This window comes from Penicillium lagena (genome assembly GCF_028827675.1).
Source record: "Penicillium lagena strain IBT 129212 chromosome Unknown utg000002l_segment0_segment0, whole genome shotgun sequence".
Taxonomy (NCBI): Eukaryota; Fungi; Ascomycota; class Eurotiomycetes; order Eurotiales; family Aspergillaceae; genus Penicillium; species Penicillium lagena.
Window position 1 is genome coordinate 4296949 of NW_026623223.1, and position 25808 is coordinate 4322756.

Sequence of the window (25808 nt, forward strand, 5' to 3'; positions counted from 1 at the left end):
GATTGGTTGATCCATCTATCTAGAGAGAGGAAGAAAACGGAAGGGGTTGGTAGTACCAAAAATGGCAGAGGACTGATACTCATCCCTACAAGCTCCTTAGAAACCTTGGATTGCCTGAATCAGGCCAAGCGCCGAATTAACTGCCGATATACCTAAAAATCGATCTCGTATTGTAGATCTAAGCATTTGGCATTATGGTTTTTACGTGCGGTAATCATTAATCGATGCTCTTCTAAGCTTTTTGCGCACGCCTAGTCGAGGCTTTGAAATATTGTCTTTTCGTACTTTTTCAGATGAAAAGATGGGTTTAAGTGTGCCAGCTAGGAGGTCAAACCCTTCCCCGACCGTTTGGTTATGTAGTAGAGAATAATGCCATTCAAAAACAACGCGACGTATCGATAATACTAGGAACTAGTGTCCACAATAGGACCTAATCTAATAGAGTAATTTAGGCACGGGTGGGTCTACTAGCTACTAGTGCTGATTTATTTCATTGCCCGGCACCTGTACGGCTTCGCATCGATGGCCCGTTCGGGAACCAAAGGATCGCATCCAAACAAACTAACAGTCAACGGCAAGCGCTGTAACACTGTGTGGATCCATTCGCTACATACATAATGAGCCATCCCCAGCTTTGAAATGCGATAGTTACCTACTTTCATCTTCTTCCTTCCTTCCTGCACAATGGCCAGTTACCAGCACATCCACCTAGCAACCAAGCCCACCGCCCAAATAAGCTATGGGTTCCATGAGCCTGTCTCCACACCCAGCACTGTGCTCGTCGTCTACTTGAATGGAATGGGTCTCCCCCAAGGATCATGGGCCGCCTCAATTACCCAACTCCAAGCAATCAGAAAAGGCGCATCCATTCCAGCCCTACTGACATACGACCGCTTCGGTCAGGGCCAGACCACAGATCGCGACCCGCAAGATGAAGGGGCCTCTGATCCGACACACGGCCACGACTGTCTGAGTGCAGTCAAGGATCTCCGGCAACTGATTACCCAGGTTGCCAGCGAGAAGCTCGGCGTGGCAGACGTGAACAGCCTCTCCCTCGTGCTGGTGGGCAATTCCATCGGCTGCCCGCTCGCCCGTCTCTATGCGCACGAGTATCCCCACACCGTCGCCGCGCTCCTCTTGCTCGATAGCAATATCGCTAGTACGGACTTTGTATCCGTGTTCCCGGACCCAGACGAAGAGGGTTTCAATCCTGCTACTCTGCCGCCCGATGTAACGCCTGATCTTCTGCGCGGTACCCGCATGGGTGCGCGCAAGATATTTCACCCTGATGTCGGTAGCAAAGAGGGTCTGAGCCGGAAGAATCTCGCTACTCTGTTGCCTGCGAGCGATGGGCCTAAGCTAAAGGGTCCCAATGGTCATGGGCCCTTTGTTACTGTTGTGGGGCACGATTTCGAGACCTTTGCAGAAGAATCGAGCAAGATGGGAAGCCCGAAGTCTGTGACTATGACGTATCTGAATCCATTCTGGCATAAGTATAACGAAGGACTGATCAAGATTACGGACGAGGGGAGGAGTAAAGGGCCACTGCAGGCGCCGGGATCGGGGCATTTCGTTCAGAAGGATAATCCGGCTTTTGTGGCTCAAGAGTTGGATGAGCTTCTGTCGAAGGTGCTACAGTAAATATGTAGATTCAATGCGCATAGGTGGAGAGAGATTCCATTGTCTAGGTTTCTATTTTATATGCATATGGTACATCAAGACATCCCAAAAAAGACTCTGAACAGAGAACAAGATCAAAAGAGACACTCAAGCCGAATGCACGCTTTCCCACTTGCGGACGGCCTCGTTTGCTGCCGTCACCTTCAGTCCGATGCGCGCATCCAATTCATAGCCTTCCCATCGGGCAGCGTGGTCGAGGTACTCCTTACACTCGTGCACCATCTGCTTCTCGACCTTGGAATTGCTATCACCAGCGTGGCTATGATCTGAGGAGGGTCGATCAGCTTTCTCTGTCAAGGTTATCGCTGCAGACGGCTCATGAAGAGCCAGGTACGAAGGACGCTCCATCCACAGATTGGCAGCCATCTCGAAATACGCGACGGGATGGACCCAGTCGTCCTTCAAATGGCCCTTGAAGAGGGACTTGTCGTGATTCAGAACGCGGGTCTGAATGATATTCTTGGCCTCGTCGTGGTTGCGCAGGGATCTGTGCACGGCAGCCCGCAGCAGGTCAAGAATCGCCTGCTCTTCTGGTCCTTCGCGAGACCAGGTCTCGTTTGCTTCGCTGTCGCACCACGCCAGGCGGGTCAGGGACTCCTCCAGCTGATCTCGCGTCATGCGACTGTGCCCGTTCCAGAAGAAAATCATCTCTTCGACGGGATCTACGCCAATCGCATCAACCAGGGGAACCTTCCATAACTTGGCACGGGCCTCCCATTTAGCGATTTTGCGGGCAACGAAGACGTCGAACGGAAGCTGCCGCGCCATGAACCGTTTCTTGCCTGCCAGTGGCGGGGCCTTGCGGAGGTACTCGGTGGCCTTTTGGGCGTGTTCCTCTGCGACTTTGGGATCGGACTTAGATTCGCGGTAGAGGACGACCTGGCAGGATCCGGCAATGTAGTAGTACAAGGCGCGAGACCAGGAATTGAGATCCACACACTGGGAGGGAGAGTCAGTTTCTTGTTTGTCATTTGAACCACGGGAGCAAGCAAGACTCACCTCCAGAAAAGCCTCCGAGCATAGCTCAAACTTATGCAGAAACAAGGCGTTCAAGCTCTTTTCAAACACGCGCAATGCCTCGACCTGCTTCAGCGGACTCTTCTTGTTGGAGCAGAGGAGTTCCAACGCCCCGTTCAAGTCCTTGTTGGCTCCTTTCATTCGGGATTCTTCCAAAAGCCACAGTTGACTATTCGGAAATCGGGACCGCATCTCCGCCAACAGGGCCGCTAGCCGTTCTTGCGGATATCCCTCCACGTCATCTTCACCGGGGGTTGGATCAGGCATGATGTCGCAGTATCGAACAAATCCGTTATAGTAGGCCAACAATGCCAGAGCGGCGATTGCTCCAATCAGGTTGTGGAACTTGCTCGCCTGCCAAAGCATCCTCAAGCCTCGTTGCTTGTCACCATGGAATCCAATGACGGAGAGGAGCTTGCTAAACACTGGGGGCACCATGGAGATCAGTAGAAGCAGGATGCCAAAGCAAAAGTTGGCACCCGAATGCACAAAGACATCGATTTCGTTCTTGAAGATGTCGGAGTCCGGGTCGTGGTTGAGATGGGCAGGGCCCGGCGAGGATTCACGCGTCGAGACATCTGAATAATCATGGGAAACCGCCAAATCAGACATCCTTTGCGGCAGATCTGAAGAGGCAGTCTGCACCGTCGTCGTGGCGCCTTTCTTGGCTGATGTCTGGCTCGAGCTATCGGACTTAATGTCTATCGCACTAGAGGTACCAGCAAGCACCACTTGGCTTGGATCTCGCAGCTCCATAAATTTCTCTTCCATCTTCATAATAGCGTCCAGGGCAATGTAGGCCTTGCGCAACCGATAGAAGGCCTTGATGCTCTCCGTCAGGCTTTCGTTCAACACGCCAACCACGGCACTCATCAGCTGTGCAATGGCCTGGCAGAGTGCATATTCGGCACCGGGGTTGTAGATCTCCGATCGGAATGCATTGGGCGCGTGAGAATTATGCTGGGCGCGGTGCTGGTCGCTGGCGGCGGACGTTTCCGCCTCGCTCAGTCGCTCGGATGCTGTTGAGGTCAGAGACAAGGATTGGATTCACACATCTGCCTCCGCACATACCTTGGCGCATCACATCCTGCTCGAAGCCCAGGGTGGCCCGCACAAATGCGACCACGCCTTTTCCCAGCTATCCAGGCCCTGTGTTAGTGCTTGTAGGGCTACGTCATCACCATCAGGGCCACCCACATTGTGAAAAGAGGAAGTGCCCTTTGCCAGGCCCTCCTCGGCACTGTCCACATCGTCGTTGAGGATATTGGTAGCCGCTGTTCAGCCAGTCGTCGTGTTAGTGGCGCAGCACAGAGATGAGAGGAAATCAACATCGTAGAGATGCTGTGGGAGAACAAGCATACCCTTCATCGCATCGTCAACTAGCCACACAGTCTCTCATTAGCACATAGTCTTGGTCGATTGGAGGTTAGAGCATGGACAATACTTACGGTCCCGCAATTCGGCCAGCGAGTCCAGCGACTGCGTGGAGGCAGTGGCCGGCTTCTTGCCGTACAGCCACGAGCCGACTCGCAACATGACGGGCGGTAGTGTCCAAGGCACAGGATACCCAACAGCGCCGAAGCCGACTCAGCGCCTTTCAGGCCTCCAGGCACAAACCCGTTTGAACCCGGACGAGTGACGGATTGGGAAGAATGTCAACGAGATGGAGTGCGCAACACGTGAACACCTTCCGAGAGCATCGATGATCTATTTACCTTCTATGGGGTAGATGACAAGAAGACGAAAAACAGGAAAGAAGGGAAGAATTATAAATATGAAGGAGAGAAAAAGAAAAAGAAAACAAGACCGTGGCAGAGGCTGAATGGGCCCGTGGGGAACGATAAGCCAGCCGGTTTGAAGTGGCGGCGGGCGCACCCATGGGTGTTGGCGGTGCTGTCTGCCGGGAGATCCGACCAGTGAGGATTTCCTATTGTGGTGATATGATGATAGGAACGATGATTCACTCCATCTAGGTCACTAATTCGCCATCATTATACGGCTAGGCATAGTCCTCGGTGCTTCTCATGTTGTCTACTAACGGTTGCACTGTTGGTTGTAGGTATGCGCTTATCCTTATCTCTTAGTCAGTCCCCGACCGACCACACCTGGTCCTCCTTCCCTCACCTGCCACCCAGCGAAGTATCCTCCCATCTCTCCCACACACCCTCCTCACCCTCCACAATGTCCAATTCCACCCCGGCCCAGTCCAAGGCCGACCCCTCCGACCAGCCCCAGCAGCAACAGAAGCCGCAGGTGCTAGAGGAAGACGACGAGTTCGAGGATTTCCCCGTGGAAGGTACCTACCGCGCAGCTCTCCCCAGCGCGCAGAGAGACCCCGACTGACCAGATTATGGCATATAGACTGGCCCCAGGAAGAAGCCGAGCAGCCGGCCGGCTCGGCCGCCAACGGCGGGAGCGAGCATCTGTGGGAAGAAAGCTGGGATGATGACGATGCCGCGGAGGATTTCTCGAAGCAGTTGAAGTGCGTCTTTCATTCCCCGCCCATACCCCTTGGATCTCTGCCGGAGCTTTAGCTCGTGAATGAAGTGTGTGTTTCTAACAGACGTGTCGCGACAGGGAGGAACTCAAAAAGGTCGAAGCATCGCACTAGAATTAGACGGATCGGACGAACCTGAAACGAACCCGTGTTGGGGTGGGTGGGATCGTGGGACAAACACCTCAACCTCAAACCCTCTTGCCCTTCCGCTATACCCGTGTCTCTGTGACTCGACGGAAGAGAAACAATGCCTCTTAAAAACCAAGGAGTTTTCGGAACAAGAATATTATCTATGAAGCAATGCGAACACAACTATTTTGGACTGTCATTCTATTTCTGGAATTACTTACGCTATGTGAAGGATGGACATGGCAGATTTCGGGACATAAACAGTCGGACAGGCGGACATCAAAGCCGTGGAGACGACGACTCACCCGGCTTGCTTCCATCTACCTCCTCTTCTGAACGCATGATGTCTCCTGTGGCCCGATCTTGCACGGATGGCGTAATATTCGCGGCCCGCTAGCACGGCACGGCTATATACATGTAGATCCCACCGCTTCCCTTCATCGTCAGAGCTTCGGTTTCGTATCTGGCACGAGATCACTCTTAGCTACCACCGAAACCCCAAGATTGACAACAAGGAGGAGAGTAGGTATGATGGAAGTAAATCTGATTGAAATTGTGTGTACATTACAGCATGAATATGTTTCTGCAGGGGGAAACCAAAACAACCCCATTCAAAGCCTGCTCACCTGCTTTTTTTTGGTTTACTTACTGGACAGAGCGGCAACACCGGGCAGCTCCTTGCCTTCCAAAAGCTCGAGGGAGGCACCGCCACCAGTCGAGACGTGGGAGAGCTTGTCCTCGGCGTTGTACTTGGCCGCAACGGTGGCAGTGTCACCACCGCCGATGATGACGATGCTGCCGGACTGAGCAGCCTTGACCGCGGCATCGAGGGTAGCCTCCGTAGCCTTGGCGAAGGGCTTCAGCTCAAAGACACCAGGCGGGCCGTTCCAAAGGATGGTCTTGGCCTCGCCGATAGTCTTCTGATACTTCTTGACACTCTCCGGACCAACGTCCAGACCCATGCAGCCATCGGGGATACCAGTGGCATCAGTGGCGGTGCCGACAGTGGCATCGGCGGAGAACTTGTCGGCGGTCACGTAGTCGACGGGGAGGACGATCTCGACGTTGTTCTTCTTGGCCTTCTCGACGATCTCGCCGACGATCTTGCTGCCAGCCTCATCGAACAGACTGTTGCCAATCTTGACGCCCTCCAGCGTCTTCTTGAAGGTGAAAGCCATACCACCGGTGATGATCAGGCTGTTCACCTTGGGCAGAAGGTTGTCGATCAGCTGGATCTTGTCGGACACCTTGGCGCCGCCGAGGATGGCCAGGAAGGGTCGCTGCGGGTTCTCAAGGGCCTTGGCGAAGTACTCCAGCTCCTTCTTCACCAGGAAGCCGGCGGCCTTCTGGGGGAGCTCCACGCCGACCATCGAGCTGTGCGCGCGGTGGGCGGTGCCGAAAGCGTCATCTTTTTGTCTCATGGTCAGTCACGGTTTTCTATCTTCCAGCGAATCCAAAAAAAAAAAAAAAAATAACATACTGATATAAATGTCACCCAGGGCAGTCAGTCCTTTCCGGAACTCAGCCACCTTCTCCTTATCAGCCTTAACCTTTTTGCCCTCGGCATCCTTGGAGCTACCCTCCTCCTCCGCATGGAAACGGAGGTTCTCCAGCAGCACAACCTGGCCACCGGTAGCCTTGTTGACGGTCTCCTCGACCTGGGGACCAACGCAGTCCTCCGTGAAGACCACGCTCTTACCGAGCAATTTCTCCAGCTCAGGCACGACGGGCTTGAGGCTGTACTTCGGGTTGGGCTTGCCGTCGGGCCGGCCCAGGTGCGACATCAGCACAACGGCCTTGGCACCATGGTCGATGGCATATTTGATGGTGGGCACGGCGCCGGCGATGCGCTGCGGGTTGGTGACATTCTTGTTCTCGTCGAGCGGAACGTTGAAGTCAACCTATACCGTCGCATAGTTAGCTTGTATTCATGAACAACAGCAATTGGCGTGGTGACGGACCCGGATCAGGACTCGCTTGCCCTTGAGGTCGACATCCGTGATGTTGAGCTTGTTGGAGAGAGACATGTTGGGTCGGGTTCTTTTGGAGCTGTTAGCACGAGAGTGAGGATAGCATGGAAAAAGGCCAATAATACCTCAGCAGTGAACGGGGGAAGATGCGCAGAATTGAGTAAGCTAGCAGGGTGGGAAGGGGAAAGAGAGAGAAGGGAGGAAGGAAGGAAGGATCTTAACCGGCCACGGTGAGTAAGTTAGTTCAGGCTGGAAAGTGTTTTGGAGGGGTGAATCGTAGCAGTGGTGGGGCTGCCGGTGAAGGGACGACCGCATCCAGCAGATACCTGGGGCGTAAGTACAGCTGTCGGGAAGATACTTCCGCCCGTGTGTGGCATCTACGATAGTAGAAGTACCCTACAGAAGCTGTTACCTGGCTCCAATGTCACCTTACTCTCCAGCCAGATCGGACTGATGCGGGACCGACGTCACCGCTACTGGTCGACACGGAACAGCCCGGGGAACCTGACCGAGTTGAATAGCCTCGGAGGAATAGTATTCGTGGCCGGAATGGACGATATCCGCTTTACGATAATAACAGAGATTCTCTAGTAAAAAGCCAGAAAGCCCCGTGCAATTGTTACCAAAATATCCTCCTATAAATGATCCCGACAGTAGCTGCCCATTGCACGAAAAACAGCCAGCCTTTTGGAAATGCAGGAAACCAAACCCGAACCAGCCTGACCAGAATGAGAAACAATAACAGACCCTGTACACTATCCATGGGAGAACCGAATCCAAACCCACCGAAACGCCTGAACAAGTGGAAAGCAGGAATATCATGAGCAAATGAGGTTCACAAGCTCCATTAGGACGACTCCTCGGAGTTGGTCAGGGACAAGTACGCAGTCCACGCAATACCGATGGATGAAACAAAGGGCTGCGGTCGAGACGGTCAGCATATGCAGAAATCAATGTCGGAAAGAAACAACTTACAATCTGAAACTGAATGGGGATGACCCGGAAGTTCAGAATCTGCACCGCCGGCCACAGGACGAAATTGGCCTTGAGTGTGGGCAGGTAGACATCCCGGAACTTGTGCGTCAGTGCCTTCTTGCCTCCACCCTCGGCGATCGTCATATATGTGAAAAAAATGGCGAGACCTAGTGATCATTAGCATCCATCTGCCCAGAACTGATCTCAGACCTTCATACCAATCGGCGCCATGACTAATTGGTCGAGGGCAACACGCTTCAAAGCCGGGGTGGTCGGGTGCTTCTTGGTGAGCGGGAAGGCTCTGGACAAGAAGCCAAACCACTGGAACTGCACGGGGGCCATGAAGAAACCATAGGCCATGAATCGCGTGAGGCGCTCAAAGTCGAAGGGTGGCGGCGAGCTCCGGTAGTACCCAATCTCCCCAACCGCCGGCGGCTTCTCCTTGTCCAAGTCGTGAATCTCTATCGACATGAAGTCGTCACGGGTTTCGGATCTCCTCTGTGCCGAGCGCGCCTTCACGGCGGTGATCAGCTGTGCAACGGTATCGGCGACTCCACCAAGCACCTGATGGCCCGAATTAGCAGGTGTCCCATATCTCGTGGAGCAACAAGACTTACGGCGTTGGTCACCATGGTGGTCAGCACTGTGGGCGCGAAGAAAGAAGCTATCGTCAGTGGTCTGGTCGCACGATACGGGAAGCGGCGGCTGCAGCCGTACCTGGTCTCTCAGCATAGTAGGTGTTGAATTTGGCAGCGAGGCGGGTTGCTACGGCCATCTCGATAATAAAGATGATCGTGTGCAGGAGCGGCTATACAGAGTGAAGAGTGACGACATGGTCAGTCCGGTTTTTTGGCCTGGTCGGTCGGGGAAGGGGAATCAGGGAAAGAGTGGGAGGCGACACTGCGACACCACAGGGGCACAGAAAAACGTACCACGCGACCGTAGATATATCGCCTGTTCAGGCCATCGACGACCTTTCGCTTGGAGGAGAGGAACATGAGGACTGGGGTGGACGAGAGCTTTCTTTATTAGGAGGAAAGGAAAGGAGCGAAGGCGGGTGTTCCGGTCGGGCGAGTGCTGGAGCCTGGGTTTGCGTGGAATGACGCAAAAGGCAGAGAAAAAGAACCAGACAACACAGGACACCAGCCCGGCTCGACCAGCAGGGGAAAAGCTTGATAAAAGATGATGATGATGATGATGATGGGAAGAGATTGGATTATGAGCGACTTGATGATGCCTGCGACTCCGCCCATGACTAACAAAGTCACCTGGCCAACAGGCCTGAACGCGCGAATCTGCCTTGCAACGTGGTGTTGGCTTTAGCTATGCAGTTCATTCTTGACGAGTCAACATGTTTCACCGACATTCCCAGTGACTGATACAATTAAATGTAGCCACCCGCGAACTATAACCAGCGATCTCAGTGACTCCACCCAGATCTCATCCGAGTGTGGGCACTGGATGACATACTATACTCCCCGTGTATCGGTATATAGAGATGACTCGCATTGACCCATTATTATTTCCACCAAAATAGCAATCGACGTTGCTCACTCCTTGGTGTCAGATATTACGCGGCCTACTGGTCATACTCTGTAAAGCAATACACGCTCGAACGAGGTCGGGATTCGTGAAGACCTCGTGGGTGATAATTTATGTACAGCTGGTCCGGACCCACACATCTCCACCATCATCGCGGTTGATCGTGGGCGAGAATGTCCGGGAGATCGCGAATATCAGTCGTCTCGTTCGTGTTCACATCGACAAGCCGGACAGCTTCCAGATGGAGGGCCCCCGTCGCGAGCGGAAGTAGCGTCAGCTCTGTCGAGTGGCAGGTACCGGGTAAGAGAGGCCTGGGACATCATTAGAAACAAATTGGATTTAAACCATCAGATACCCAAAACCACTCACCCGATGCGAATATCCGTGCTCAAGCAAATCAACTCCGCCTCCTGGCCGGTAACATTCTTCTGCATGGCGTGCACGATATTGTCGTCCGTCACGGCCTCGGCTACCTGGTTCTCCTTGCGGCTGGAAAGCGACGAGGAAGACGGCCGGGCAACGTGACCGCGCGGGTCAACGCGTTTCCGTCGCGGGATAGCGATTAACGCAAATTTACGCGGCACGCTGGACCGATTGACCACGAACACGTCCCAGGAGAAAGGCAGTCCGACTTGTACGCGGACCGGGCCCGAGAACGAGATGGTGACTCCAACATCCGTGACCGAGTATGCCCGTTCTCGTAAAGAGCTCCGATTGGGGTTTCCCGGCGCTGTCAAAGCAGCTTGGTTCGGGTGATTTGGGTTGCTGGGGTTCATTGGCAAACTGGTGGGACGGTGAGTTCGCTGCAATGCTGGACTGGGACCACCAAAGGTCGGGTTGAGGGCCATGGAGAAATCAACATTGGTCTTCCAATCCATAGAAATGCGTGGTTGACAATCATCCGACAGATGGATGACCGCTCCCAAGGAAATATCGAGTGTGCTGATCATGGCGGTCGATGACGGGTTGGTCTCCGGGCCATACTCGGGCGTGAGTTTGTACACGAAGGTCACATCATCCCTTGGGCGGCAGGTAAGGGGGAGTGACAGGCCAGGGACGTCCGACAGCGGCTCAATTGTCCCCTCGGACAGGCGAAGGTCTGCTTTATCCAATGAAACCTCGGAATTCAAGAATGGCGTCACTTCAAAATCAAGATTGGCGACGGTTGTTGGAACGCCGGTGTATGCATTTAATCGTGAGTAACGGATCCTCGCACTCGCCGCAGGCACAACGCGGATCTGGTGGCTATTTTGTTGTTGGATATTGAATATGGGGTCCTCATTCGTCGTTGTTGGCACAACACGTAGGAGCCTTGATGCGGGGAGGAAAGGCTCCTTTTGAGCGAATGACTTGTCTCCCGACAACGGTTGGAAAATATTCGTTGAGGCCGGAACCAGCGGCGGGATGTACTCATCCTCGGGATCATCTTGTAGGGAAGCGTCAGAGGGGTTGAGGGTAGCAGAGGCAGCGAAGAAAAGAGAAGGGTTCTGGATGCGGATACGGGGTCGTTCTTTCGACCTGGTTAGCGCGAGGCCATTTGCACAGCCGTCGGAACACAAACTCACTGAGAAAGGCGTCGATGTTCCATATGAGATAGACGTGGTTTCCGCTACCTTCACCCCCCTCGAACTCGAATTCGTTGAACACCACCAGCGGATCCTCCTCGCCGCTGACCAAACCAGAGAATATAAGATCGCGAGTAGGCGCTGGGTTTTCGGCAACGGATTCTGCTGGATCAGTGGCAAAAACATCTAGCCTCACGTCGAGTCGGGGTAGAAAGTGCTTCAGTACTGTATCGGAGCAATCGGCGAGTCTCAGGACAATGCGAACGGGGAGAGTTTCATCTACAATGCTCCTGATTAGTGTGGGACCTAGCACAGCCCAAATCGTATCAATGACATACCAAAGAACAGCAGTGACCGCTGCGGAATCGACGAGAGAACGGACGGTAGATCGTCGGCGCCATCTTCCAGGGCCGCAGTCAGCGCACCCTCGATGTCTAGGCCCGGCGCATGCGGCACGACTGTGTCCAGGACCGCATATCTCAGGAACTCGCCGGGGATCTCCAGACCAGGCATTGCAAGTGTCGCATGCGCACAGGAGAGGCGAGTCGAGTCGAATCGAATCGGGCGCAAGCTAAGCTCCTACTTCGGAAAAGGGAAAGGGATGTTGACAGGTGCAAACAGTGCAAACACTGGTGCTTCTGCCTTTTTCACGGCAACCGCAACTTCCCTCACTTTCCTCCCCGTCAAGCCACCATGAACCCAATGGCCAGTCAATCCGCGCCTTCGCCCTTGTGGCAGGAGGCGCGCAACGCCGATGGCAGAGTCTACTATTACAATGTTCAGACAAAGGTGACCCAGTGGAACAAGCCCGTGGAGCTGATGACCCCGGTCGAGGTTGGTTTCTTCCTCCCCTCTTCCCCCGACGAGTTGGGCTGACTTTCCTTGCTAGCGCGCTTTATCGGATCAGCCATGGAAGGAGTACACGGCTGAGGGTGGGCGAAAGTACTGGTACAACACGGAGACTAAGCAGAGCACATGGGAAATGCCCGACGTTTACAAGAATGCCCTTGCGCAGGCCCCGGCCCCCCAAGCAGCTCCAGTCGCGTAAGTCTGAATTTTATCTCTCTATTTTCTGAAAGCAATTGACATGAAAAACTGCAGTGGCCCGTCATTTGTCGCCGGAGGTTCGAGCTCTTTCCCCCCTGCCCAGCAGCGTGATCGTGACGACTATGACCGCGGATACGACCGTCGTGGTAGATATGGAGATACCAACGGAATGGTGGCAGCGCCGAACTTGGGTACCCAGAACGAACCCGCGTACAACTCCATCGAAGAGGCAGAGAACGCATTCATGAAGATGCTCAGGCGACACAATGTGCAGCCCGAATGGACATGGGAGCAGACCATGAGGGAAACAATTAAGGATCCACAGTACCGCGCGCTCCGAGACCCACGAGACCGCAAGGCAGCCTTTGAGAAATACGCGGTCGAGGTTCGCATGCAGGAAAAGGACCGGGCGAAAGAGAGATTCGCTAAGCTCCGCGCAGATTTCAATACCATGCTGAAGCGGCATCCTGAAATCAAGCACTACAGTCGCTGGAAGAATATTCGGCCCATTGTCGAGGGAGAAACTACCTTCCGAGCTACCAACGACGAGAACGAAAGGCGCCAGCTCTTCGAAGAGTACGTTGTTGAGCTCAAGAAGGCCCACGTCGAGAAAGAAGCTGCGACCCGCAAGGCGGCCATGGACGAGCTGGTGAACATCCTGAACTCGTTGGATCTCGAGCCGTACACGCGTTGGTCGGAAGCTCAGGCAATCATCCAATCCAATGACAAGGTTCAGGGCGACGATAAGTTCAGGGCCCTGAGCAAGTCTGATATCTTAACCGCATTCGAAAACCATATCAAGTCCCTGGAACGTACCTTCAACGACACTCGTCAGCAACAAAAGGCTGTCAAGGCCCGGAAAGAACGTCGCAATCGGGAGCAATATCTGGAGTTACTGAAGGAGCTCAAGTCGCAGGGTAAGATCAAGGCGGGCACGAAGTGGATGACTATCTGTCCGCTTATCCAGCAGGATCCCCGGTATCAAGCAATCTTGGGACAGCCTGGATCGACACCTCTTGATCTGTTCTGGGACATGGTGGAAGAAGAGGAGCGCTCACTTCGGGGTCCCCGGAACGACGTGCTGGATGTTCTGGACGACAAACGATTCGAAGTCACACCCAAGACCACGTTCGAGGAATTCAACGCGATCATGGTCGCTGACCGCCGCGCCTCCAAGATCGACACGGACATTCTCGAGCTCATTTTCCAGCGCATTCAAGAGAAAGCAATACGACGAACGGAAGAGGAGAAGCATGCAGCTGACCGTCATCAACGCCGCGCAGTCGATGCTCTTCGCTCTCGCATCAAACGCCTGGAACCGCCCGTGGTTGTCACAGACACATGGGAAGAAGTGCAACCTCGCCTCGAAAAGTACGAGGAATACAAGGCGCTGGAATCCGATGAGCTGCGCTCTTCCGCATTCGAAAAGATCATCCGCCGCCTGAAGGAGAAAGAAGAGGATGGAGACCGAGACCGTAGCAGCCGCCGAGACTATGACCGCGGAGATCGTGACCACCGCCGCGGCGAACGCCACGGCACCAGCAGCCGTATGAGCCGCACCCCTGAACCGGATGCGTACGAAGCAGACCGTCGTAAGGCCATGGCGGACCGCGAGCGATCATATCGCAAGACCAGCGGGTTCTCTCCGTCGCGAGATCGTGAGCGAGACCGCTACCGAAAGCGGGAGAGAGACCGAGACGACCGCAGCTATCGCCGCGACTACGACCGGCGCGAGGACGAGCGCGAGCGCTTGTACCGGGCTCGTGGCGACCCGCGCGGAAGCCGTGATGAGCTCGACTACGGTGATACGCGCAGCACAACTAGCACAGACCGCAGGCGCAGGCGCGAGAGTGACTCGGAGAGCGTGGCTAGTCGGTCGACGAAGCGGTACCGTCGTGATAGCCGCGAGCGTGACCGCAGCAGGGGCGCGAAGAGAGATCGGGACCGTGAGCATCCTCGGGAACGCACTCCTGCTACTGCTCCCGCGGAGGAAGTCAAGAAGGAAGAAAAGGCCATTCATTCTGGTAGTGAGGAGGGGGAGATTGAGGAGGAAGAATAGGTCTGGAGCGTTGCTATGTGCAGCGTGGCGTGAGACATTCAGAACCCAATATAATATGCTCATTTTGGGTATCAAACATGTTCTCTCTGGCTTTGTATGCCGTAGCTGTCTTTTCTTTCTTCATATCGCCATGTAAATATAAAGCTCGGTCCAGGAACACAATGATAAATAAATTTAAAAGAAAAAGACAAATGAGCCAGGTAAATGATGGGCATCACAGCACCTTCTCTCCACCTAAAAGCAAACTCTTTGCGAACGCCATCTCAGCTCTCAAATATCCTCATCATCCCTCTCATCATCCACGCCCCTAAACCTTGGCACGAAAGGACCCTCATAAACACCCGCCATCCTCGCCATAATCCTCCTGATATGCACAACGGAGATAGCAATCGCAACGGAGTTCCACACATCCTGCGCCGCCTCGGAGAGATCAAACTGGCCGAGATATTTCACCTTCACACCCGCATCTTCCGTCCAACCCAGCGACCCGGGATCCGTATCGAGCGAAACCAGCGCCACGATGGGGCCACAGAGCACGAATCCGATCAACGTGGGCCAGGCCTTGCTTTTGTTCCCCACTTCTACCGCGCAAGATAGAGAAGCCTGGTGTCGTTTGGCTAGTGTCTCCAGTCTGAGATTCACCCGCGTGAGGGCTGCCAGCGTGCTCTCGCCTTCCTTCTGCGCGTATATCGCGTGGACGGGGAGGACTGGATGACCGGTCCTCAGGCCTGCGTCGCTGAGAGCCCAGCGCATGTACCGCTGTATAGCCCGTTGGATGACCCGTTGCGGCAGAGCAGCCAGCACCTGGCAGTCGCGGACATGGCCGCCTGTAGCAAGGAGCCGTTGGAGGGCTTTGATAGCACCGAAATCCGAGCCGCGGTGGGATTCGAAGACTAATTGCGCTTCATCACCAATACCACCGTCGTTGTCGTCTTCTTTGTCTGGTTTTCCCTTGTTGACGTCGTTGTCATCGCTAGTAAACAGCGACTCAGGCAACGTCGAGAAATCCCTCCGCCAGTGCGCAGACATCAGCGGCTTGCAGCCTCGCGTCGCCAGATCAAGAAACAGTTTCTGCTCGTCTTCGCCCAGGTTCGAGTCCTCGGGTATATTGACGGCCTCGGCGAGCCGTCTCGCTTTCTCGTACGTGAGTTCGAAGACGAGGTCGTCGCGCTCAGCGCGGGAGATGTTTAGATTCTTTTCTTCTTCTTCGTCACTTGCTTCGGTATACATACCAGTCTTTGTACGAGGCTTGGTAAAGTTTTCTTCGCTTTTGCGGGTTGTTCGCTTCTTTTGTTTGGGTGCTTCTGGCTTTTCCATTTCTGCAAAGGACGAAGCGCACGAGGATTGTGCGTACGAAGTTTCGGAGGCTGCTTTTTTGGGTATTCTGCGTTTTGTGGTAGGCGTGGCGCGAGTGATACCGTTTGGGGTGTTGGTGGAGCGGGTGCGCTTCGGTTGTGGTGTAGACGGTTGGTATTCTGAGCCTGTGGTTCTGCGCTTTGAGGATTTGGTGCTGGAGACTGAAGAAGCCGGTGAGGATTCTCTCGATGGGTGGGTTGTTTGAACGACTTGCTCTGGCTTCTCTCGGTTGGTGGTCATGGCTGGAAGTGCAGACTCTGGAAGAAGAGAAATTGACTGCAGTGGTTGGTTCAGACAATAACAAGACTGGGGATGATTGATTTGCGTCGGTTTGTTGTATTGGGGGAAGACTAAAGTAAACAGCCAGAGAAAATCTGGGAGAGGTGCAGAAGAGAAGTATGAGTGAGATTTGAGAGGGAGGAAGAGGGTGCACGACATTGGATGACAATTCACAGCGAGAAGAGATTCTCGAGAAGGTGATCGACGTACGACGGCTTTGTTGCTGACCTCGGGTCCTCAAAGGGAACCGACTTCGAAGGTACAGCATGATAGGTTGGGGGTGGACCGTGCAACAAAGAGGCGTTGAGGATGGGAAGCCGGGAACAAAGAAACATTCACTCTACCCTACCCTACAATATTGAACACAGCAGTCATTAGTTCGTAGTTGCATCTCCAGTTCACCCGCTGAACGAACCGCCGAACTTTGGCAAAACAAAACTCCCCTCATCATCCTACCACCAGTCGTGATGTCGATGGCTGAGCGAACAGCTCAAGTAACATCGATCCCATCCCGTCTCAAACAAGAAGCAAAGACCACAAGAAAGCAAACAATTTAGATAAACCAGAAATCGAAAGGAAGCAAGAGACACAATAGCAACATGGAGAGGCGCGCGGCCGGGTAGCAAGTATTATCATGTTAATTCAGGCAAAGAATCACAACAGCAAAGCAAGGTGACCCGTCAGTCAGACGTGGTCACTCGAAAGAAGCTGCGCGGGAGGGGTATGTAGAGAGAGAGAGAGAGGCAGAGAGCAACCTGAAGAGCAAGACGGGCTAGAAGAAGCGCGCGGAGGAAAACGGTCAATGCCCATAAGACACCAGTCACATGTTTTTTTCCCCAGCAATAAGTTCCAAATGTAACCAAAGCGACACTGGATGATCCAGACCGAAATCAAGCAAAGTCAGCCGTGTAGGAGAAGCCGCGGAACTCCTCCTGCATGGCCTGTGAGAGCACCGATTGGACGGGAGTCAGGACGGGAGTCACGCTGGTGAATTCCTGATCGAAGTTGCTGGTATCGGTGGGGCTACTGATCGTGGGGATGAACGGTGGCGGGACCCGCTTGTGGTAGATATCATCCCAGTTGATGTTGCGGAAGAAGGCGTGAGACATCACCTCCTGAGCATCCGTCGGGCCGGACCCCAGGCGCAGTTCAGGCTCACGCGTCAACAGCTTCTGGAGAATCGAGACCGAATCCCGAGGCATGTGGATGGGGTAGAGGGGCTCGTCGGCCAGAATGGCGTCGTAGATTTCGTCTTCATCCTCACCGCGGAACGGAGACTGCTGGAGAAGCATCTGGTAAATAAGCACACCGAACGCCCACCAGTCAACTGCGCGGCCGTATTTCTTGTCTAGAAGAATCTATAGGAATAATTAGCTGGTAGTTGTGGCAAGCGAATCCATCATACATACCTCAGGAGCCATAAACTCAGGTGTACCGCAGAATGTGCTGGTGGTGGCACCGTACCACATGTTCTCTTTGCAGAGACCATAATCGGCAACCTTAATGTGGCCATCCAGGGTGAGCATAATATTGTCGAGCTTCAGATCACGGTAAATAACGCCGTTCTCGTGGAAGTACTTCAGAGCCAAGCAGACTTCAGCAGCGTAGAACCTGCAAGAGTCAAGTTAGCAGTCACGAAGAAAATGTCCAGCAGGAAAAACATACTGTGCTCTCTTGAGGCCGAACTGGCCGCGCTGAATGTGCAACATCAGATCACCACCGCTGATGTACTCCATGACGAAGTACACTCGGGTCTCCGTCTGGAAACAGGCATGCAGGTTTAACAGGAACGGGTGTCGTTCCTTATTGGCGATCAAGAACACGCGCTTCTCGGACTTGGTGCTCTCCACTTCATCATTTTCAATGATGAATTCCTTCTTCAACACCTTAATGGCATAGAGCTTGCGGGTCGTCTTGGTTTCAGCCAACATGACCTTACCGAAGTTACCCTTTCCAAGCACAGAAAGGAAGTTGAAATGATCCAGTCCGATCCGGGACTTTGCCTGAGAAGACGGAGCCTCCTCCTTGACGCCTGGTCTAATTTGAGTGGACACAGATGTCGCGATGGGTTGTTGTTGGGGCGGCTGCATCGGAGAGTATGGCCCAGGTGCGACAGCCGACATAGTCTGGCCCGAAGGTGGGAAGTCCTTATAGGCGGATGGAACATAAGCCTGGTGTGGAGGAGGTTGCTGAGGTTGTGGCGATTGCGGGGGACGGCCCATATCCACTAGATTCCAGCAGTCAACGCTGAGAAACTTAGATCAGTAGGTGCTATTATGCATACCTGATGTCTGCTGGGGTGTTCGCAATCCTGTTGCGACTGAGGCGGCCTGGGCGGCAGTGGAAGAAGCACCCGAAGAGGGCAGTTTCGGCGGGATCCCTGGGCGCTGAGCAGCAGTGGATGGTGACTGTGGAGTCATATAAGAGTTAGTCGCAGCGCTTACTGCTTCTGCAGAAGCCTGTCTGGGGATCGCCCCGTAGGAGTGGCCCTCGGAGGGCTTGGGTAGATAGATATTGTCTTGAGGGGGTTGTGGGGGGCCGCCGGGGCGAAGGGTACGGCCACTAAGACCTGAACTGACAGATGCAGACTTGTTATGATTCTTGGCGCGAATCAGGGTCTCCAGGATCTGGTTAGCAGCCTCCATGGACATGCCGCAGAAATCAGGCACAAGGTGAGTGCAGTGGGCGTGGCATGTAAGACCGCATTCTGAAGAAGTCAGTATATGGCCGCCAAAATAATATGATGGATGGTCTGCATACCGCTACATCGTTTAGCGTTCTTGCGTCCAAAAGGTAGCAGGTACCCGCAGTGACAGCACCAGTTGGCGGAGATATTGGAGAAACCTTCGAAGCGGTGCGGAATCCGGTGATTGATCTTCTCCTCGTCCGGATCGGTCTCATAGTTCGCCTTGCTGATACACTTGGTGACAACCTTGGGGTAGCATTTGCGGTGGCAGGTGTATTTGCAGTCCGCGCATTGCATTCCGGCCGCGTATTTGAGGAAATCTCCACACAGCGCACAGCGCATGATGTTGTAGAATTGTTGAGTGACGAACTTGTGGCCCTGTTTCTCGTGGATTTCCTCCTTCTTTTGCCGCACGGCACCCTGTCGATTGAGACCGATGTCGAAGGGTCGACGATCCTTGAGTTGTTTGGCTATACCAGGCATTAGTGATTTGGGTCGAACATAAAAAGGCCAGTTGTGTCTTACCGAAGCTCATAGACAACTGTATCCGACCGAACGGCTCCAACGCGAACCATGAATCAATCATGACGGAAGGAGGAGCACCCGGCATCTCGCCATGACCTTGGCCCGCTGTACCAGGCCGGCCACCAGAGCCGGGAGGCCCTGGAGGCCCTCCGTGTGTGGAGCCTGAATAGTCAGGTCGGGGCATTCCCGAGCCCTCCATTTTGTCTGCCGAAACCCATCCGGATGCACCCAACTCGGTCTCGATCTTCTTGCGACGCATCTCCTCTGCGATGTCGGAGATGCGCACCCAGAGCATACCGATAGGCGTCGGACGGTCTCCAGACTTGTCGTATACAGTAAGCTCGATCTCGTTCGCCTTGTCGATGTCGATCGAAAATGACTCGTCGAGCCATTTATCGTTCCGACTAGCCTTGGTTCTGGCCTTGACCGCATCTTCCACCTTGACGATGACAAAGGTCTCCGGGCCTCGGGAGAATCGTGAACTTGCGGCGTGGTCGACATCCTTCACGGCATGGATTCGCATGGTCAAGAGACCAGTTAGCGGCTTGCGCATGTTCGGACTGCTGAGCGATTCATCTGTTTGGGGGTCAGCTACTTGCGGTTATATCATTCGGCATGACATCCATACCATCCGGCGTATCAGAAGACTCAATGTCGACATGAAGATCCTCATATCGCTTGAGGGCCTGTTTCAGGAGCTGGATCTTCTGGTTACTCTCGATGCGACGGCCCTCAGCATCCGCACGGCTCTTCCTGTCGCCCTCGTCCTGATACAAGCGAACCATCTTCTCGATACCAGCCTTGTATTGCTTCTCCACGCTCAGCTTGAACTCAAGCTGGGACAGCATGAGCTGGATCTTGGGGCCGAGGTAGGGCGTGTCATATTTGATCAAATCTGCAATTCAGCCAGTCATGTCAGCAAAGAACCCCTTCTCCATAATTTCCATAGAATGCAGATAAATAACTCACCCAACTTTGTATAATTCGGCCTCGCCTTGGGGATAGGAGCGTAAGGCCGTGGATCCGAGTACGGCGCGCCAGAAGGCATACTGCCCGCGCTTCCCTGAGGGTACCCATAGCCATCGCCGTATTTCCCACCGGCACCAGGATAGTCCTTCGGGGGTGGCGGGGGAGCGTTCCCACCGACACCGGGCCCGCGGCGCTGGCCCGTAGGCGAGCCGCCACCATCCTGTTCCATGCGACGGATCTGCAGCTCCTGCATCTTCTCCTCGAGATAGGCAATGTTTTTCCAGCCATCGCGGATGTTCGCGTCGACTCGCTGCTGCACGAGCGGGTTGTCGGTCGACTGCCGCATGTTGCTCGCCGCGGCGATCAGGGCTTTCTCCCGCTCGATCTTTTTGTAGACCGCGGCAATAGGGTCATCGCTGTCCATAGTGGCGGTGTTGTTTTTTTAGGGTGGTTGTGGTGAGAGGAAGGGGTGTGGTGGAAGCGAAAGTGGTTATCGCGGGGTCTGGTTGTCTGTCTCTCGCTCGTGTTGTTGACAGGTGGAGGGGAAAGGTGAGACACCCGGGACACTTTCGAGGGAGTGGGCAGGTGGTGGTGGGAGTGTGGGATCCAAGTGTTTCCGGCGTCAAGGGCGCCGTTACCGCCTGGCAGATGAGATCATCAGCGATGGAGATGAAGGGGATGGTGAGGAAAAGAGAGAGGGAGGAAGAGAAGAGAGAGAGAAAGGGAGGGGGAAGTGTGGTGTGGCCTGGCTATCGATAAGCCCCGACACGAAAACAGACCAACCACTAACCTCAGTGGATGGGCTCAAGAGGGTATATCCCTTGCCGCGTGCATGGAGGGGTGGTCTTTTAGGGATCTCCGGATATCTAGCCGAGTCTAGCAGTGCGGTGCATTCTTGATGTGAATAAAACCGTCGGTTGAGATACTACGGACCCAATATGGCACTCGGTGGGTAAACACACCCTCGACTCGTGATGTCACCAAGACTAGACTCGACAATGTCATTGGGTTCATGATTGTTGGCCAGGTACTATGTAGTAATGCAATTTACTGGACAGACATCCATGCCGAGACTCTGAACTCCACATGCGAGCCTGCCCTAACCTAACTATGCCCACAACATATTGTACCGAAAGGGTATGTTGGCGAGCACCACCACCACCACCACACCACCCCTTACTCGGATCGCTTGGAAATTTTGGGCAGCAGAAGCCAACTGGTAGCCATCACTCCATACAATCCAATACAGATCGGGTGCAGGACCATAGTGCCCACCTTTTGCGCCAGCAGACCGGTCAAGAATGGCGACACGGCACCGCCGCTGCTGCCGAGGGCGCTGACAAAGCTCAGGCTGGACATGTGCATGCTCCGGGGGAGTAGTTTGGTAAAAACTGTCGTGGCGCAGGGATAGACGGGCCCCAGGAGCAGGCCAAGGATGGCGACGGTGACGGCCTCGCCGATCACGTTGGGGATGAGCCAGGTCATCAGCTGGAAGGCGACGGCGCCAGCCACCATGATCACCACGGCGATCTTTTCGCCGATTCTGTGTGCCGGATGCGTCAACACGAACCGGCCGGCCGTGATGCCTGCCCAGAAACCCGCGCTCACGTAGCCGACGTGCTTCGGGTCGCCGTGGCGGTAGCTGATTAGGAAAGAAACGACCCAGCCCGAGACGGAGACCTCGGCCCCTTGGTAGGCGAAGATGAATAGCGCCCCGAGCAGCGTGGTGCGGTTCTTGATGGATTTCAGGACGACCTGGAGCCGAGTCAGAGGCTCGCCACCGGCACCTTCGGGACGGGAGGCTGTGGGCTGAAGTGCCATCTGCGGCTCGATCGGGGTGTCTTTTTCGTAGTTGTAGAATGACCATGCGGAAAAGAGCAGGTTGACTGCGGCCATGGCCAGGGCGATACTGTAGAAGAACGACCAGCGAATCCCGCTCGACACCATTGCCGTTGCAAACAACGGCGCCACGGTGCCTCCAATGCCGTAGGAGCCATGCAAACAGCCCAATGCCGTCGTAAAATTAGAGAGATTGGCGCAGAAGACATTGCTGAGAGCCAGGTTGAAGGCCTGGCCGAAGCCCAACAAGAGGAAGCTGGCCACCACTGCAGGGAAGGGCGGCTGGCAGACGATAATCACGTATGCCGTCACGGAAAGGGACAGAGCCAGCGCATAGCTTCGCGAGCGTCCGAGTTTGCTCTCGATCGTGTGTGTGAGCGGGGCGGCGAGGATAAAGCCCAGGGCATTGGTCACAAAGATGAGCGAGACCACGGCATATCCGATGCTGTAGTGCCGTTCCATGTACGGAATCAGAGCACCGGGAGCACTGTCATTCATGCCATTCCCGAATTGGACCAGACAGCAGCTCAGTAGCCGCCATTTGGTCTTTGGTGGCGGTGTAGTGCGGTCAGCCGCAAATGTGGTGGTTGTATCTTCAGCTTGGATGGGGGATGGTAGACGGTTCTCCAGCACGCTGGGAGTTGGCGTGGAAGAAGACTGTTCTTGATTCCCTCGTGTGGAAGCCGTTGGTTGAAGTTCGTTCAATTCATAGTCTGATGGTACTGGGGCAGCACCTTGCTTGTCCTTGCGTACTGCAGCTGGTGGACTGGCCAGTTGGGCAGAGCTCTCGATTTCGAAGAGGGAACCGAAAGAGGCAGCCATTCTGTCGAATATATGTTGCTGGACTAATGGCGAAGTTCATTGAACGAAGTTCGCCGCTTTATGCTAGACAGGAATCCATATTCCGAACCCTAATTCATGGTTTGTCATCAGTCTGGGGAGTCCTGTTTTGCCCCACCGATCTACGGGTTTTTTTTCTTCCATTACCATTTTACTATTCACGATATTCTTTGCGATATCATTTCACCATGGCCCCCCCGCGTCGCAGAGTGCTAGCCACAGCTGAAGAAACCCTCACACCCCCAGACTCCCTAGCCCGCAACCAGCAGATCGCGCGCGCGATCAAGGCAACCGGAAACAACATCTACCTAGTCGAGCAGCCCTGCAAAACACAGTGTCTCGTGGAGCTGCCCGCGCGCTTCCGGTCAACCTTCTGGATCAAACGCGGCTCGTACGTTGTGATCGATACCACGGCGCAGGATGAGCGCGATAACAAGATTGGCGGGGAGATTGTGAATATCGTGCGCGATGAGAAGGCGTGGCGGAAGGCGGCGTTTTGGTATTATCTCCCCCTCCCATTCGATTCAATTGCTTGTAGAGGATCATATATTGACAGATATTCATCTTTTAAGGCCAAAGGAGTTCGTGAAGCAGCCCGTCGTCGCTGCAATTGACTCGGACGATGAAGATGAATCGCGAGTCGGCCAGATGCCGCCCTCTGACGACGAATCGGATGCGTGAATCCTATGTCTACAGATATGGTTCACCAGAGCAACAGTTTGAGATGTCTGGAATATGCCACTGGTTTTTTTATTGGATGTGCTCTTTCCGAGGAGCACTATTATCTACCTCGCTCGACCCATTCAACCACACCCCCAACACCTGGACACCGAGCGACAACACGACAACCGCCGAACTTGCGTTGCTGCTGGGGTAGACATTCCAAGCCCATTCCTGCAGTGCCCAAATGACATACACAAGAACCGGGTGGAGGCCTGTCCGCCAAAGCAGAAACGGGGTGGCCCATGACAAATAGGCGAAGAATTGGTAGTGCAGGGACCTGGCACAGAGCAAGCCGATGGCCAGCGAGCTCAGCATGACGGTCATGATGAAGGATTTGGAGAGGGCGATTGGTTGCTGGCGACCGTGGAGAAGGCCCTGCGCCCAGCGGAACACATTATTGGTGCCGGAGGGTCTTATCCAGGTGGCGGAGAAGATAGCCAGCAGGGAAACGTGGAGGACCAGCAAGGCTAGAGAGAATTCTTTCGAGAGAAATGTGTCTTCGCCAACGAATCGCCAATTCACTGTCCATTTGAACAAGAATTGCCTGGAGAGCTCGAACGCGCGCGCGAGATAGCCTGTAGGATTGGCTTGGAGGAAAGGTACCGCGAGAAGGACCTGCAATAATGCCTCATCAGTCATTTGTACACCTAGACACCTTTCCGCCTTCACCAACCTGGATCAGAATTGCCATGATCCCCAACGCAACACTGCGCGTCAACCCCAGACTGAGCAGTGTGAGGACCGCAATAGCCGGCACGAGCAGAACCAGCGTCATCTTGACCGCCACGCCGGCAGACCACACCGCCACGCCAGCAGTCCACTTGCGCTTCTGACAGAGATAGATAGCCAGCCACATAGCGAATGCGGCGACACCATCGTTGAACAAGCGCAGCACGAAGATGCTGTGCAGGCGTTTGGACAGAACGAGCAGCGGGAACAAGTACGGCGGCGCACCGGAGTGCCTGTAGCAACCCAACACGACGACTAGAGTCGCCAGATACAGCCCCGCGAACATAATCTGACCAATCAGGATATCGCGCCCTTCATCGGTGAGGTGGTAGAGGAGCGTGTAGATGTAGACGTGGGCGGCGGGGTAGACAAGTGGGCCGGTCGAGCCTTTGATCAAGGTGTAGTCGCGTTCTCCGGACATGTAGAGCGAGACCTGTTGCATGTAGGTTGTCCAGTCAATCTCGGTGTCTAAAGTGCTGTGGTCAGTTTGGTTGAACGGGACATTTGTTGTTTACGAGATGCGGCTCACAGGAGATCTTCCAGATGACCAGCGCGCACAGGGCTGCATCGCCGAGGAGCAACAGAGGAGCCATCCATTTTGTATGTCGTGGATTGGTGAGGATGTCGACTAGGAGGTCGGGCAGGGCCATGGCGACGTGGCTAGAGGGAGTTATATGGGGTCCCTGTCCCTCACATGTTCTTTAGTATAGGTTACGTAAGATCCTTAGTCGCCATTGGGGGACGTGAAGTATGAATACAGCGCTTGACACTTACATCGTCGAATCATTCCGCCCAATAACAATATGCTTTCTTGCTAGGTGGGTGTCAGGAGAGGTACACTTGGCCAGTGTCCTTTGACCATATTAGGAGTCTGATTACTTAGGCATCAACGGGCATTTTCAACCATAGTTTAGTTCTCTGTATCAATGGCGTCCTTTCTATATTTCTCTCAAGACATACCGTTTCCTACGATAGCTTCAGATTGTCCCTCTCCAGAGAAACCCTGCGCAGACTGTAGAACTATGTCTTTCTTTGGTCATTATTATCTTCATCACTAAGAGGCTCTGCAGAAACAACACCTGCCTCTCGCAGTCTGCCGCCAGGCAAAGTGCATGGCCAGAGTAGAAGAATCCAGCGCTAACTCAGATTGACAAAGAAGTGTCCAGCCAAAGACATCATCGATGTGGAAAAGAATGAGACTCTCTGGGGAGTCTTGGGCAAGTTGGACCGCATTCATGGACACCTCTTAAGGGCATTTCAAGGCGCAGACTGACAACGTAACGACGGATCAGTTGGAGAGGCTATGTAGTCTGATCAACCAGTCCTGCTACCTTAGATATACAACCTAGTAAATTATTGGATAGGTTCTTTATATTCGTGA

The 25808-nt window shown here is 54.2% G+C and overlaps 12 protein-coding genes across 12 annotated transcripts; 4 read left to right on the top strand and 8 right to left on the bottom strand.

The window, feature by feature from the left end:
- Positions 1 to 684: 684 nt before the first annotated feature.
- Positions 685 to 1641, top strand: N7510_004550 (alpha/beta hydrolase; the record flags this gene model as incomplete). Its single annotated transcript, XM_056976476.1, has 1 exon — positions 685 to 1641. One exon carries the CDS (start codon positions 685 to 687, stop codon positions 1639 to 1641), a length of 957 nt encoding a protein of 318 aa, XP_056836432.1.
- Positions 1642 to 1767: 126 nt separating this feature from the next.
- On the bottom strand, positions 1768 to 4233 carry N7510_004551 (TTC39/IML2 family protein; the record flags this gene model as incomplete). Its single annotated transcript, XM_056976477.1, has 5 exons — positions 1768 to 3716; positions 3769 to 3835; positions 3895 to 3971; positions 4059 to 4076; positions 4146 to 4233. The coding sequence occupies 5 exons, from the start codon at positions 4231 to 4233 to the stop codon at positions 1768 to 1770; spliced, it is 2199 nt and encodes a 732-aa protein (XP_056836433.1).
- Positions 4234 to 4878: 645 nt separating this feature from the next.
- N7510_004552 (proteasome regulatory particle lid subunit SEM1) lies at positions 4879 to 5231 on the top strand (the record flags this gene model as incomplete). The annotated part of the gene is made up of 2 exons (XM_056976478.1): positions 4879 to 4993; positions 5059 to 5231. 2 exons carry the CDS (start codon positions 4879 to 4881, stop codon positions 5229 to 5231), a joined length of 288 nt encoding a protein of 95 aa, XP_056836434.1.
- A 733-nt stretch (positions 5232 to 5964) lies between these two features.
- Positions 5965 to 7350, bottom strand: pgkA (phosphoglycerate kinase pgkA; the record flags this gene model as incomplete). The annotated part of the gene is made up of 3 exons (XM_056976479.1): positions 5965 to 6731; positions 6804 to 7224; positions 7285 to 7350. 3 exons carry the CDS (start codon positions 7348 to 7350, stop codon positions 5965 to 5967), a joined length of 1254 nt encoding a protein of 417 aa, XP_056836435.1.
- A 790-nt stretch (positions 7351 to 8140) lies between these two features.
- On the bottom strand, positions 8141 to 9266 carry N7510_004554 (Mpv17/PMP22 family protein; the record flags this gene model as incomplete). Its single annotated transcript, XM_056976480.1, has 6 exons — positions 8141 to 8212; positions 8269 to 8435; positions 8487 to 8832; positions 8886 to 8932; positions 8986 to 9076; positions 9201 to 9266. 6 exons carry the CDS (start codon positions 9264 to 9266, stop codon positions 8141 to 8143), a joined length of 789 nt encoding a protein of 262 aa, XP_056836436.1.
- A 692-nt stretch (positions 9267 to 9958) lies between these two features.
- Positions 9959 to 11888, bottom strand: N7510_004555 (TRAPP trafficking subunit Trs65 domain-containing protein; the record flags this gene model as incomplete). Its single annotated transcript, XM_056976481.1, has 4 exons — positions 9959 to 10121; positions 10180 to 11320; positions 11376 to 11654; positions 11714 to 11888. The coding sequence occupies 4 exons, from the start codon at positions 11886 to 11888 to the stop codon at positions 9959 to 9961; spliced, it is 1758 nt and encodes a 585-aa protein (XP_056836437.1).
- Positions 11889 to 12068: 180 nt separating this feature from the next.
- N7510_004556 (snoRNA-splicing protein PRP40) lies at positions 12069 to 14481 on the top strand (the record flags this gene model as incomplete). Its single annotated transcript, XM_056976482.1, has 3 exons — positions 12069 to 12209; positions 12265 to 12419; positions 12477 to 14481. The coding sequence occupies 3 exons, from the start codon at positions 12069 to 12071 to the stop codon at positions 14479 to 14481; spliced, it is 2301 nt and encodes a 766-aa protein (XP_056836438.1).
- A 270-nt stretch (positions 14482 to 14751) lies between these two features.
- Positions 14752 to 16077, bottom strand: N7510_004557 (uncharacterized protein; the record flags this gene model as incomplete). Its single annotated transcript, XM_056976483.1, has 1 exon — positions 14752 to 16077. The coding sequence occupies one exon, from the start codon at positions 16075 to 16077 to the stop codon at positions 14752 to 14754; it is 1326 nt and encodes a 441-aa protein (XP_056836439.1).
- A 2266-nt stretch (positions 16078 to 18343) lies between these two features.
- On the bottom strand, positions 18344 to 20720 carry pkcA (protein kinase c; the record flags this gene model as incomplete). The annotated part of the gene is made up of 6 exons (XM_056976484.1): positions 18344 to 18363; positions 18401 to 18823; positions 18877 to 19272; positions 19328 to 19903; positions 19956 to 20222; positions 20297 to 20720. The coding sequence occupies 6 exons, from the start codon at positions 20718 to 20720 to the stop codon at positions 18344 to 18346; spliced, it is 2106 nt and encodes a 701-aa protein (XP_056836440.1).
- Positions 20721 to 21472: 752 nt separating this feature from the next.
- On the bottom strand, positions 21473 to 22957 carry N7510_004559 (putative MFS efflux transporter; the record flags this gene model as incomplete). Its single annotated transcript, XM_056976485.1, has 1 exon — positions 21473 to 22957. One exon carries the CDS (start codon positions 22955 to 22957, stop codon positions 21473 to 21475), a length of 1485 nt encoding a protein of 494 aa, XP_056836441.1.
- Positions 22958 to 23163: 206 nt separating this feature from the next.
- Positions 23164 to 23656, top strand: N7510_004560 (putative eukaryotic translation initiation factor eIF1a-like protein; the record flags this gene model as incomplete). The annotated part of the gene is made up of 2 exons (XM_056976486.1): positions 23164 to 23474; positions 23548 to 23656. The coding sequence occupies 2 exons, from the start codon at positions 23164 to 23166 to the stop codon at positions 23654 to 23656; spliced, it is 420 nt and encodes a 139-aa protein (XP_056836442.1).
- Positions 23657 to 23725: 69 nt separating this feature from the next.
- On the bottom strand, positions 23726 to 25162 carry alg3 (dolichyl-P-Man:Man(5)GlcNAc(2)-PP-dolichol alpha-1,3-mannosyltransferase; the record flags this gene model as incomplete). The annotated part of the gene is made up of 4 exons (XM_056976487.1): positions 23726 to 24313; positions 24372 to 24895; positions 24957 to 25087; positions 25143 to 25162. The coding sequence occupies 4 exons, from the start codon at positions 25160 to 25162 to the stop codon at positions 23726 to 23728; spliced, it is 1263 nt and encodes a 420-aa protein (XP_056836443.1).
- Between the last annotated feature and the right edge of the window lie 646 nt (positions 25163 to 25808).